The 12,448-nt window shown below is 38.2% G+C and overlaps 1 protein-coding gene across 1 annotated transcript in view; it reads right to left on the bottom strand.

The window, feature by feature from the left end:
* Positions 1–12,448, bottom strand: part of CDH12 (cadherin 12) — a 337,470-nt gene that overhangs the window by 43,600 nt on the left and 281,422 nt on the right. Inside the window, exon 7 of the mRNA XM_028514401.2 lies at positions 1,728–1,981. Coding sequence (XP_028370202.1) covers positions 1,728–1,981 — 254 coding nt within the window. The remainder of the gene's footprint in view (positions 1–1,727; positions 1,982–12,448) is intronic.

The raw sequence follows: 12,448 nt of genomic DNA, 5'->3' as shown, positions 1-12,448 counted from the left end.
AGGTGGTGTTTTTTTACTTACAGACTCTCAATTTTTTTGTTTTCAAGTATTATACTAAATAATAATGTATTCATATTTAACCTCATCATGTTTTATCAGTTCACAAAAATAGGACATACGGTAAATTTAAACAACGTATTTTATTGTCCTAGATAACGTGTCCCACTGTCCCAAAATTCCCCTCACTTATCACACCATAGGGAGTATTATCGCGTATTTATTTATTTGTATTACTTTCTTTACAGTCTTCGATATTTCTTCCATAACTGCTTACATTCTTGAGAGCACCTGTAAATCTATTCATCAGGCACCTCCTACTTTCCCAATTACCAACAGCACAGGCAGGGGCTTCGGGAACAAGACTGATGAATGATGACAGGGAAACATATAACAACCACTAACATGGCAGGTTCTTGAGAATACCCCTACAAACACTGGCAGTAAATAAGGTTTTCTGACGTGCAACTGGAAGTGAATCATGTCACATGGACAAGCAGAACAACAACTTGAATCCAATGAGTAAATTAGCCAGCGTTTGACCTGATATGTAGAGACACTCAGTAATTGCTCTTTGTCTTACCTTTCCCAAGACACATGTTTAAATTTATTTAGAGTCCTCTCCTGATCACAGATATGCTGCAAGAAGGAAGTTATTTGGGCCACCTGGGGGGATGGTTTTAGATGAATACAAAGAACAAAGCTGGCATGGTCCCATCATTTCCTGAGATTTTCTTATATGCTATGAATGTGTGGAGGTTATAGCTTCATGGGTGATCCATTTATTAAAAATCATTTATTATCCCATGGCATAAAATCTTATGATATATATGTCTACATATTTTCCCCATAACAGAAGAGTAGTGTTTTCCATTGAAAGCCTACTTAAATTTCCGTTGCTCTGGTTCTTGCGTACCTTTTCATGGTGAAAGATTCAGATTCACATTCTCTCTTTCTTCACCTCCCCCATACTTGCAGGCATGTGGGATGTGCAAGGAATTTAAGCATACAGGAGAAGCAAAATCAAATGAGAACAAGCCTCAAAATATGTTGCAGGATCAATGAATGAGTGAGGAAAAGGACAATCCCACTGTTTTTCAGTAGTGAACGTAATTTATGGGTTTGAGGGTGTGGAGAAGGAGATTTTCTTACAGGTTTTTACTCCATTGATTGTTTTGTTGCTCACTGCCCAGCAGTCTTATGGCAATAGGAGCTGCTGGCAAAGTCTGGGTTTTGAGAAATTTCTTAATTCATCATACCCAAGGGCTGACTCCACCTGAGCTTCCACCAGCAGACACAATCATCATAGTGAGAAAATAAACTGCAAGTTGCAAATGGTGAAACTATCTCTTTTAAACACTTTCTTTTGGTGAGAGGCAGGGGCTATAGATGAATTGATAGTGTATTAAATGTCTGTTATATTCCAGGAACTGTAAAGTATCTTACTATCATTAATCATGAGAATCATCCTTTAAGGTTGCATCATGAAATCATTTTATAGATGAAACGTTGAGATTGGTTCGCCTGAGAGGCACGTGCCACATCACACCGCTGCTAAACCCTGTCGCAGGGATTTATGTTGGACGTTTTTGTTCAGATCCTCTGGTTTCCCCCTAATGCTTATGTGAAGTCATTATACTTGCATGCAAGTTTGGAAAGAGTATTTTTTTTAATGTCTTTTAGTTTTTATGTCTTTCTGACACAGAAAAAAAGAAGTTTCTTTTTCTTACCTAACAGCACTACTGCCCACATCGAGGTCTTGCGCAGTGACAGCACCAATGATGGTCCCGACCTGAGTGTCTTCATAAACCTCCATGGTGTACAGCGGCTTGCTGAAAACTGGGGGCTCTTGCACGTCCGTCACGCTGATCTTCACCGTGGCGGTGTCTTTGAAAGGGCCCATAGAGTGAAACCGTTGGTCAAGGTGAAGGTTGGAGGCTTCCACTTTGAAAGTATATGTCTTCTTTGTTTCAAAATCTAATGGCTGTAGTGAGGACAAACCGAGAGTGAGCAGGTACATTCATAATGAGTGTGCAAAGATAGTGAACACTGCTTCAGATCATTTGCAGGTGGATACAAAGTGTATTGGTTTTAAATGTTTTAAGAAAAGAATCCCTCGCTAGTAGAAGATTGTGGGTATCTTGTAAACATAATCAGATGCATACATTCAAGTGACATATATGTGCAAATACACGCTAGGTAGGGTTTGGTTTGTTCACTTTGCATGGCCTTAAAAACATGAAAAGGACTGTCAGGAAAACATTTTCTGCTCTTATACAATACTGCCATCTAGTGGGACTTAGTAGTAATGAAAACATAGCAATTGAAACTGGATAATTGAGGATACTCTTCCACTTAAAATTTTGATATAACAGAACATCATTTTTTTCTTAACCACTTTCCCTATTTTGACAATAATGTAATTTTATATTAAACACTTTTAGATGTCTAGGTATTTTCACTAGAAAAAGGCTATATCAGGATTTTAAAAACATGCAGTGTTCATTATGAAAAGAGTTTTAGTCTATTGTTTCCTCAGCATTGAGTATATAATTATTAGGCATCATTGGAATATTTTACCAAGAATTAGGCTTTGAACATACATAATCAAGTTAAGGAAGACTGTGAAATATAATATTTGGAAGTCATTTGTCCATAAAGTCACTGATTTTTCTATTTGAATTTTACAAATGTTTATATTGATTTTTATCCTGAATATAAATTTTATGCTCCTAATAACTAAATACATTATATTCCAGAAATATGGTGTTGCTGTGGTGTTTTATACGAATGAAAACTTGAAGGTCAATGGCTGTGACTTCTAACCACCTGTGGAAAATTAAGACAACATAAAGTTAACATTAGCATAGAGGTTTACTGAGGCTTTTAAAACTTCTGTTTTCTAAATTAATTCCCTCTAGTCCGAGCCCTACACCTTGCTAGACTTGCTAATTGCTGTGTTGACGCATGTTTTTTTAACCTCAACACACCTGAGGGGAATAAAGGATGTATTTTTCTGTCTTTCAAGGACTAGATTGTTGTTTCATGTGTTCTCTTTGAACATGGAAAAATAAAATCTAAATATTACTGTAAAATCTTCAAAAACTATCATAATTCTGTGGAGCTTATTATAGCAAATAGTAATACCTTTTGGACTTGACATTGAGTGTTTTTCACAGTGATTTTAACTCAGAGGGATTTGTTTATTTTCCCTGTAATTATTCCCTTTGTTTTATCTCATTCATACAGTTTTTATTCATGTTTCTATCTGCTTTAAATTTAATGCTGCCTTTTACTTTTTATATTCTTTAGTTGCTCACCTCACAGTTATTTATGTATAATATCGATTTTCTTCCCTTTCCATCTCTCTCCTGTTAGGGATTTTGATGTATCTTTTAAGGCAAAGTAAAAAATGGTATGTTAACCACCATGGTTGATGTCATAACTATTGGTTATGTGAATGCATATACAATATCTTGAACAAGAGAGTTGATAATCCTATGATGCTTTTGGTTTGATTGGCCCACACCTTGTTTTGTTAAAGATATTAAACTCAGGAAAAACACCTGATTTGCAAAATAAGCTAAATAGCATTATTTAACTGCCACATGTGTTGTACAGCTGGAAGTGCTTAGCCCAGAATGAAGATCCAAGCAAGACAAGACACCCATTTTCACACATTGAAAGACTGTCGTAAATACCAGGTAGGCTTAGTCCTTTACTCTCTGATAGAATGAATAATTTAAATTACTAAAATGGTAAACTTCAGGTTTAAAAAAGAAAGAAATCTTTAAATATCAAACCATTCAAACTCGAATTTATTTAGAAACTATTGATGGTCTATGTAGTGGTAGTGCTCAGATGCCTCCTGATGACAGAAAGATACGATGACTATTAAGGTTAGTTCTCTTTCTAGTCAACCAACTCAGGCTGGTGAGAACCATGTCGCCTCGTTTAGGGAATGCGTTGTTTGAAGAAGGCCTAAGTTCCCTATCATTTAAAGTGTTCAAAGGAAATCTGATGCCTTAGGAGAGAGATGAAAGTGTGCGACAGAGGGATGCATTAGCTAATCCAGATTACAGAACATAGAAAATATGTTTTCTGATTTTGCAATCTATATGCCCTGAGAATGTTAAAGGACACGATTTTTCTATTATAGTGATCCCTAACTGCTAGTGTCCCAGAGGATTTTGACTTTGACACCTTCAGTCCTTTTGCTAGGAAAGCTTTTTCAGTTGCTCTGACTCATACTCCCTTTTTTGGCCCAGGATGAACTATCATCCTAGAATGTAGGAATCAATACCAATTATTCCTCACTTCCCTTTATACTTTCTCCTAGAGATTAAAATGCCTCCTATTTGATTAAAATTCCACAGCTATGTGATGGACTTGATTGTCTAACATCCATTTCAAGATTAGAAATGAAGGCATAATTCTGAAACCTTTTCTACATTTTTTAAGGAAATCAGACAGAGCTTACACCTTTTAAGAACTCCTTAGCTAGCACAGCAGGCAAGCATTTGGTGGTCAGGGAGATGTGGAGTAAGATGAAAGAACCTTTCTGTAGGTACATTTTTTTTTTTGTAACTGAAAACCAAGGTCCTACAGTGATCAAAGAACTGGGGAAAATTAAAGGAGAAATGCCACAATAACATCCAAATGGCCTTACATCTTCATGACCCTGTCCCTTAGGCAATGCCACTTTTAAAACGGAGTGATTCAAAAAGAACAAAGGTAAATACCACTGATGTCTGTCTAGTTGACTGTATCCAACCCACGTGACTGACTACCCTCCACCTGAATGAAATTCGTCTACTTTACAATCAACAAAAACTCTAAACTTTGAAATAAATATAGAACAAACAAGATTAAAAACATTCTATTGCAGAAATTCATTATTATAAAGGTGAATAAATTCAGCTCTTTCACGAGAAAAGAAACCTTTGTGGCATTGCTGGGAACCCATTCCATTTTAAGCACCTTTCTAAAAAACCAGGAAAATGATCAATTAAATGGAAGTCAGCTGAGTAACTCCTTGCTCCTAAGGGTGTTTCAATAAAGGATAATTGGTGAGAACAGAATTTTCAGAAAACTTTTGACATTGTACAAAGTTGCAAGGTGAAAAACCAGGATATGGAGGAATGGAATTCAATATATTTAATTATTTATCATAATATAAAGGGGAATTTGAGCAAGAAATCACTTTTCAGCATCTTTGTTTTTAGCCACTTTTTTTTTGCTCTTTATTGAGGTTCGGGTCATGAAAAGCGACATAAAATATTAAGTGCCAGATGATTTTCTCCCGTTCCAGAAGGATAAGTAATTTATGGCATGTGGAAAACAATACCAGCTGAGCTGTTCTAAACGGAACCAGAGCTACTGTTCCAAAGGGACGGCGTTGTTTGTCTTATTCCTCAAACCTTTGGAAAGTAAAACTGACAACATAACCTTTGGACTGGGCCTCAAGCCGCATTGTGTTCTAACTGAATGTATCCTAAGCTAACAGAAAAGCAGACGTTATGACTACCAGGCCAATATTAAAGACATTCTTTAGAATCAGCATTACTATGGTAGCTTATCCACACCTACAGAAATCCCTTCCTTCTTTTTTTTTTTTTAATATCCGTGGAAATGCCTTCCTTCTATTTAAGTATTCCCCTTTCCCTTTTTATAAATACTCCTTGCCTTCCCTTCCTAATTGAAATACTATTTGGGTCTCTGCCTAAACCAGTGCTACTGGATAGCTATTTTTAAAACGATTTTACTTACTTACTTTTAGAGAGAGGTGAAGGGAGGGAGAAAGAGAGGGAGAGAAAAATCAATGTGCAAGGGAGAAATGTCAATGGGTTGCCTCTGGTGCAACCCCAGCCGAGGACCCGACCTGCAGCCCAGCCACCTCCCCCGACAGGGAGTTGAACAAGTGACCTTTCAGTTGGCAGGCCAGCGCTCAGTCCACTGAGCTGCACCAGCCAGGGCATGCGCAGCTATTCTTTTGGACCTCAGATAAATGCTTGCCGTCTCTCACTTTGGCCATTTGTTTTTATGTTAACATATTAAATATGAGAAAATATCTTTCTGAGCCCTTCCAAGACTCATCATGTTTCTAGATAGACAATGTAGAGTAAAATGCATATATGTTAAAAAATTTTATAAACTGCAGCTTTGGAAGACAGAATTCCAAGATATTTCCAAAATTCCTGCCCCCCAATAGTTACCAACAGTGTTTACCTGGGAAAGGGGAATAAAAGGGAACTAGACATTGAGCTTAATAAACAGGGGAACATAGCCTGTTTGCTACCACTTTTCATACTCCAGGGAACCACAGTATTGCTCCACCAAGGGGATTAACAATTTTGCATTGTACCCTTCAGTCCCAGATTGTTGGGGGTAAAAAGGTGAGGTGCTGGACCATAGAGGTCTGTCAGTCTAACTAGGGGCTATGAACCCGGCCAAAGCCCTTGAAAACCTGAGAAATTGGTCATTTTGAAGAAGCACCTGGTTTGTCCTAAAACCAATCTAATACAAAACAATCCCTGGGGGAACAAAGAAATGTGCTTGTGCTCACTTGCTCTCTCTCTCTCTCCCCCTCTTTCTCACCTGGTGATGCTCTCGCCCTCTTTGTTCATGCGCCTTCTCACACAGTGGCATGAAGCCACATGGGTCTAGCAGCTACCAGGGCCCATGGCAGACTGTGTGGGCTCTAAAAGGACTAAGTCTGCATGTGCTTTCTCTCTCCCTCTCTCTCTCTCAATCTCTCTTTCTCTCTGTCTCTCTCTCTCTCTGTGACCGGCACTCACACCATGCACTTGAGTATCCTCTCTCCTTGGCCATGTGGGGACTCCACACACAGGCTGCAGGTGGAGGCCTAACTACTGCAGCACAGCACCAAACCACAGCTAGAAACACACACTCAGCCAGCTGGATGCTGGGCTGGACCATACGTTAACATGGAGCAGAGATTCTGACCTTGAGGAGGACATGATTTATCTTTTTCTACTGTGGGACAGACAGAAATGGGATATTGGGAAGTCAGGAAGGAACCCCTTTAATTGTAGCTCATCAATAAACCATTCCACAGAGTCCTACCCTTCCATGTGGGTCTCAGGAAATTACTTTGCCCTAGATATGGCATCAACTTGTTTTCCATTGATAACACGAGGATTTGTACTTTTGTAGAATCCTGTGCCCTTGAGTGTGCAAGGGGCCTGTGAATAGAATGGGACATTACCCCATGAATTTGCTGTTTTATAAAAATTTAATTATGCAAATATAATTAAGGTTCTTACTCAATGTTGAGTTAATTAAAAAGGATACTTTACTTGAGGGGCCTGATCTAATCCTGTGAACCTATGGAAGGAAGAGTCACTAAGGATGATTTACCCCTGGCCTTGAGTCAACCTCTGAGCATGAGCCCTCCTAGCAAGTGCATAAGACGTGCCTATTGGAAATGAGACTGGATTGTGGCCAGTAGCTAGCAAAAAACTAGGGTCTTCAGTCATAAAGCCCACCCCCCCCCCAAAAAAAAAAGAATTCTGTCTTTAGCCGGTAATCTTGGAAAAATTCTGTAAGTCTCAGCTCAGATGGCAGCCTGGGTGGGCACCTTGATTCCAGCCTTAGTGACCTGGTGCCGGAGGCCCAGTTACAGCACACCCTGACTCTCAACGGCTGAGCTTTCATCGTTCTCTACTATTTACTCTTCAATAATGCTTCAATTTTATGATGTATATTTTACATGTATACCTGGTATAACATGTATAAGTTTCACTAACACAGTAACATCACCATTCTTAAAAACTAGTACCTTTTAGTAATTAAGATGATATTCTCTTAATTTTATAACAGTGGGCCTTAATGGTTAGTGGGGAAAAAAATGTCAGTGAACCCAAATAACCAAAAACTATAGATATAGATAAAACAGACTGGTGCTTTCAAGACAGGAAGTTTAGAAACCAGATTTATGCTGGGCTAAACCAGAATGAAAGGACAATAAGAACAAGCCCCTGTAAAGCAAAGGTGTTACACCAAGAGGAACTACAAAGCTGTCACTTGACCTCAAGCGTCATTTCAGAGGGAACTGTTTCCTGAAACTTAGGGTTATGATCAACAGAGCAGTCAGTTCACTCATGTGTTTGTGACACGTTCTCAGCCCACATGAAATTCTTCTAAAGTTCCACTGCCCCTCAGGTCACATCTAAAGCCACCCAGGAATGATGTCTGCACCTTCTTCTTTAATTGATTTATTCCAAGTCCACATAAATCATATCAAATATTTGATTCGATTTTACTGTGCTTCATGGTAGGCTTGAGGATATAGTGGTTAACAAACTAAGTCTATTTTATCATGGATTATACACCCTAAAAGGGAAAGCCACAACAGAAAAAAAAAATATGTATAAGATAAGATTTAGGAGGAAAACAAGGTAACAGGACAGAAAATTCAGAGGTGGGGGCGACATTATATAGAATAGATAGAAAAAAACATCTCTGAGAGGTAATACCAGAAAAAAACATCCCTGAGAGGTAATACCAGAGACGAGAAGAATTAGGTGTGGGGAAGTCATAGGGAAATGAGCCTCAGAGAAGGTCAGTGAGGGGCCTGTATTTTTCCTTTCCACAGATATTTCTAGAGTATCCTACCATGTTCCAGACATTGCTGTAAATGTTGGAACAAAGCAAACAAAAATCGCCACCCGCATGGAGCGTGCTGCCTAGGTAGGAAAGTTAGAACAGAGAACAAAGGCCTCATGCTCAGCTTGGCTCCTTCTCTGCCTGGGCTGGGGCATCACAGAGACGGCCTTCAGTGACGCCCTGTTCCTCTGGTTTCCCCTCCCCATTTCCTGTGATTAGGAGGGCCAAAAATAAATCGCTATATAGCGAGGAGAGACAAGGGTGAGCTGCTTAGGCAGTCACTCCACCCGGGTCAGAAGCAGAGGACCACCCTCCCCTCCCCCTTGTCCACATTTAACCAAACCTTCTACCCAGATCCCATCAGCATGTTTCATTCTCTGAGGTCACCAACTCCCACTCCTCGAGTGCAGACCGTCACTTTGATAAGTATACTGTGTTTTGCTAAAACTCCTGGTCACGTTCTTGGGTTCCTTCTTGTTTCATGACAAGAACCTGGAGCTGGTAGAGGCCTCCCTTAGCTTCCCTGGGTGCTGCCTGGCATCACTGTCTTCTGGAGACAATGACATAAATAAGCAAAATGCACACAGTATGTTGGGTGGCAATGAGGCCTATGGAAAATTTAAAGCTTGCATGCCATGTGTGTCTGAGGAGATGGGGGCGAATGTCCACGTAAGAGACTTTGGGGGGCAGAGTCTGTGCAGATCTCGTCATCACTGAGGAAGGGCGTCAACTCAGCATTTACCCCAATAATAGTCACATAATTATCTGATTAATGAAAGTTGTTATATTATCAGGTAAGAATGCATGCCCATATGATAAAAGGGAACACAGTCAAACATCAATTTTTAAAACCCGGATATTAGTTTTGACAAATATTAACAGTATTTCAGTTTTGAAATAAAAAAAATAGGAGAATGATGGAATTACCACACAAAAGGTGTTTTTTAAATAAAAATGATAAAATGAAAACATGCATTTTATACAACTTAGTTCTAAAAAACTTTGTTACAAAACTATATATTAGAAAAATATTTAATTTTTCTGTTGGCAATTTACATACTATAGTTTTTTATAGCACTACACATTTTTGACAGGTTTAATGAACTTACTTTAGAATCATGGACATTATTTCTCTTTCTATATTTTAGTGACAATAATTTTGGAACAAATTCAGTAACTAAGATAAAACAAAACAGAAAAGAATTGGAAGAATTTTTGGTGCTTCTATTTGAGGATTTTGGTTCATAAAAATGATAAAAGATTTAATCAACTATTATAAATTCATAAGTACAATATATATATTATTTATATACATATAAATCATGATAATCCGGGGGGGATTCTTTTTTAGCTTCCTTGAATGACCATTGTCACATTTTACTTCTAACATATATCACTTTTCACAAGAGTTGAAGTAAATGATATCTCAAGGAAGTATTTGGTGAAAGACGTGGTCCAGAGGCAAGTTCACGATCAGGAAAGGATTAAGATACTCACGTGGGGCAAGGCCTTCTTTGCCGGAGGAAGAATGGCACAGCATCTTTGGTGCAAATGCAGTAAGTTTGGTGCAATGCTGAAGTACTGTGTGCATGTGTGTGCATATGTGTCTATGCCTGTGCGTGTATGCCTGAGATGGTAATACCAAAGTTGTTAGTTTACTCGTTATCTTACTAGTTATGGGAATCAGAAAAGTCAAGTTTGGATAAAGGTCAGGTGCAAAGCTTGGCGCATAGCCATGGCAGTGCTGGGAATGGGTGGTGGGGAGGACTGTGATTTAACCCATGAGGGAAATATTAACCCCAGTCAGGAGACCTCAGTGGCCGGGGTTCATGTTCTGTTTGGCAAAGAGAAGTTAATGGCAATGGAAGCGGCAAAAGAAAGACGCTATTTTCTTCAATAGTTTATTTTGTTCATTAGATTCCTCTTACAGGTGAGATCACATGGCATTTGTCTTTCACAGCCTGGCTTGTTTCTCTTAACATAATATTCTCTAGTTCCATCCATGTTGTTGCAAAAGGCAGGAGTTCTTTCTTTCTGATGCATTGTATTGTATAAACGCGTCACGATTTTTTTCATCCATTCATTTACTTATGGGCACCAAACTATTGAACAAAATAGAATTATAGGCATGGAAACACGGAGCTGACTGAAAGTGACCAAAGGGTGAGGGCACAGTGGTGGATAGAAGGGGAAGGGACTAGACAAAGAACATGTATGAATGACCCATGGGCATGGACAACAGTGTGGGAACTGACTGTGGGAGTGGGGGTTGAGATTGGTGGAGGAGGACAAAGGGGGAAAATTGAGACAACTGTAATGCAATAATAATAAAAATGATTTAAAAAGAAAGAAAAAGAAAAGTCTAGATTTCTAGGTCAAAGAACTGGAGAGGAGGTGGGGCCTTGCCCAGGTAGGACAAAGTATGATCAGGTGCACTTTTTTTGAGAGAAGAGAAGAAATTCAACTTTAGACAATTTGAAAAGACTTTGCAACAAACAGAATCATCCACAAGGCAGCCAACATCCCACACCAGCTATTGCAGTCTAGGGGCTAATTTACAGTTGGTGAGGGTGTTTTAAAAATTAGGTAGAAATTTTAAAAAGACACAAATCTTTATGGAAATAGGAACATATTATTTGCAGAAACAAATAATGAGTACTACTCATTTTTCTTTGAAATTATGCATGTCTGACCAGCTAAAAATACAAATATTTTAAACTTAAATTCAGCTGTATATTGGGCTACACATAAAAAGGTTTTCAATTCTTGTTTCATTTTTAATTAGTTTTTTCAAAAATTAGCCACGTGATGGTGCTCTGATCTCAAATCATTTGAACTCACTTCCTTGCCATTTCAGGCTACAAGCGAAACTGAGTTTCAGTGACTAACAGAACACAAGGGACCAGGTTTCCACTGGGACCAGGTGAGAGCTTAGCCTACTTATTAATGAATCCTGGTGAGGAGTAGGTGTTTTTATCTCCTATGTTTCTTTTTTTTTAAAGATTTTATCTATTTATTCTTTAGAGAGGGAAGGGAGGGAGATAGAGAGATAGAGAGACAGAGAGATAGAGAGATAGAGAGATAGAGATAGAGAGAAAGAGAGAGAGAGAGAAACACCAATGTGCGGCTGCCAGGGGTTCTGGCCTGCAACCCAGGCATGTACCCTGGCTGGGAATCGAACCTGGGACACTTTGGTTCCCAGCCCGCGCTCAATCCACTGAGCTACGCCAGCCAGGGTATCTCCTATGTTTCTTAAGAAAAATAAAATAATTCTGCTTTGGTTTCAATGTGGTCAGAGCTATGTTTATTTGAAATGAAATAACAATGCCAGGCAATATCAAAATATATAACAAGAATGTTTTTAGTTCCAGGAAGGTTTTACTTATTTTAAAATAAATAGGAAATCATTTCAGCATTCTTTATTTTAAACACGGTATCATTATTTATTAGTTCCCAATAGATATTTTTGTAAAAGTGATATGGAATTCCTTGATAAATTATATGATATTGAGTTGTTCTTTTCCATAATTTAAGTATTTGCCCCACTACTTAATTGCCTAAATTTCTTAATCAGCAACAAGAAAGTCACACTGTTTCAACAAATTATTTATGTATTTCAGTCTTTGAACATTTTTAACTCATATAACTTCATAATTATTTGAATAGAGTAAGTATGTATTTATTCTCATTTATCCTATAGAAAAATATTGGCTAAACTAGAGTAAATTTAGCTTTTCACTTAAGACAATTGCTGAATTTAAAACACTTTATTTTCTGATTTTAAATGTAGTCATATAATTTTTAGATGTGTTGAAAAAATTTA

This window comes from Phyllostomus discolor, chromosome 3, assembly GCF_004126475.2.
Source record: "Phyllostomus discolor isolate MPI-MPIP mPhyDis1 chromosome 3, mPhyDis1.pri.v3, whole genome shotgun sequence".
NCBI lineage: Eukaryota > Metazoa > Chordata > Mammalia > Chiroptera > Phyllostomidae > Phyllostomus > Phyllostomus discolor.
Note: the sequence above shows the minus strand (reverse complement) of the source record. Positions and strands in the feature narration are given on the sequence as shown.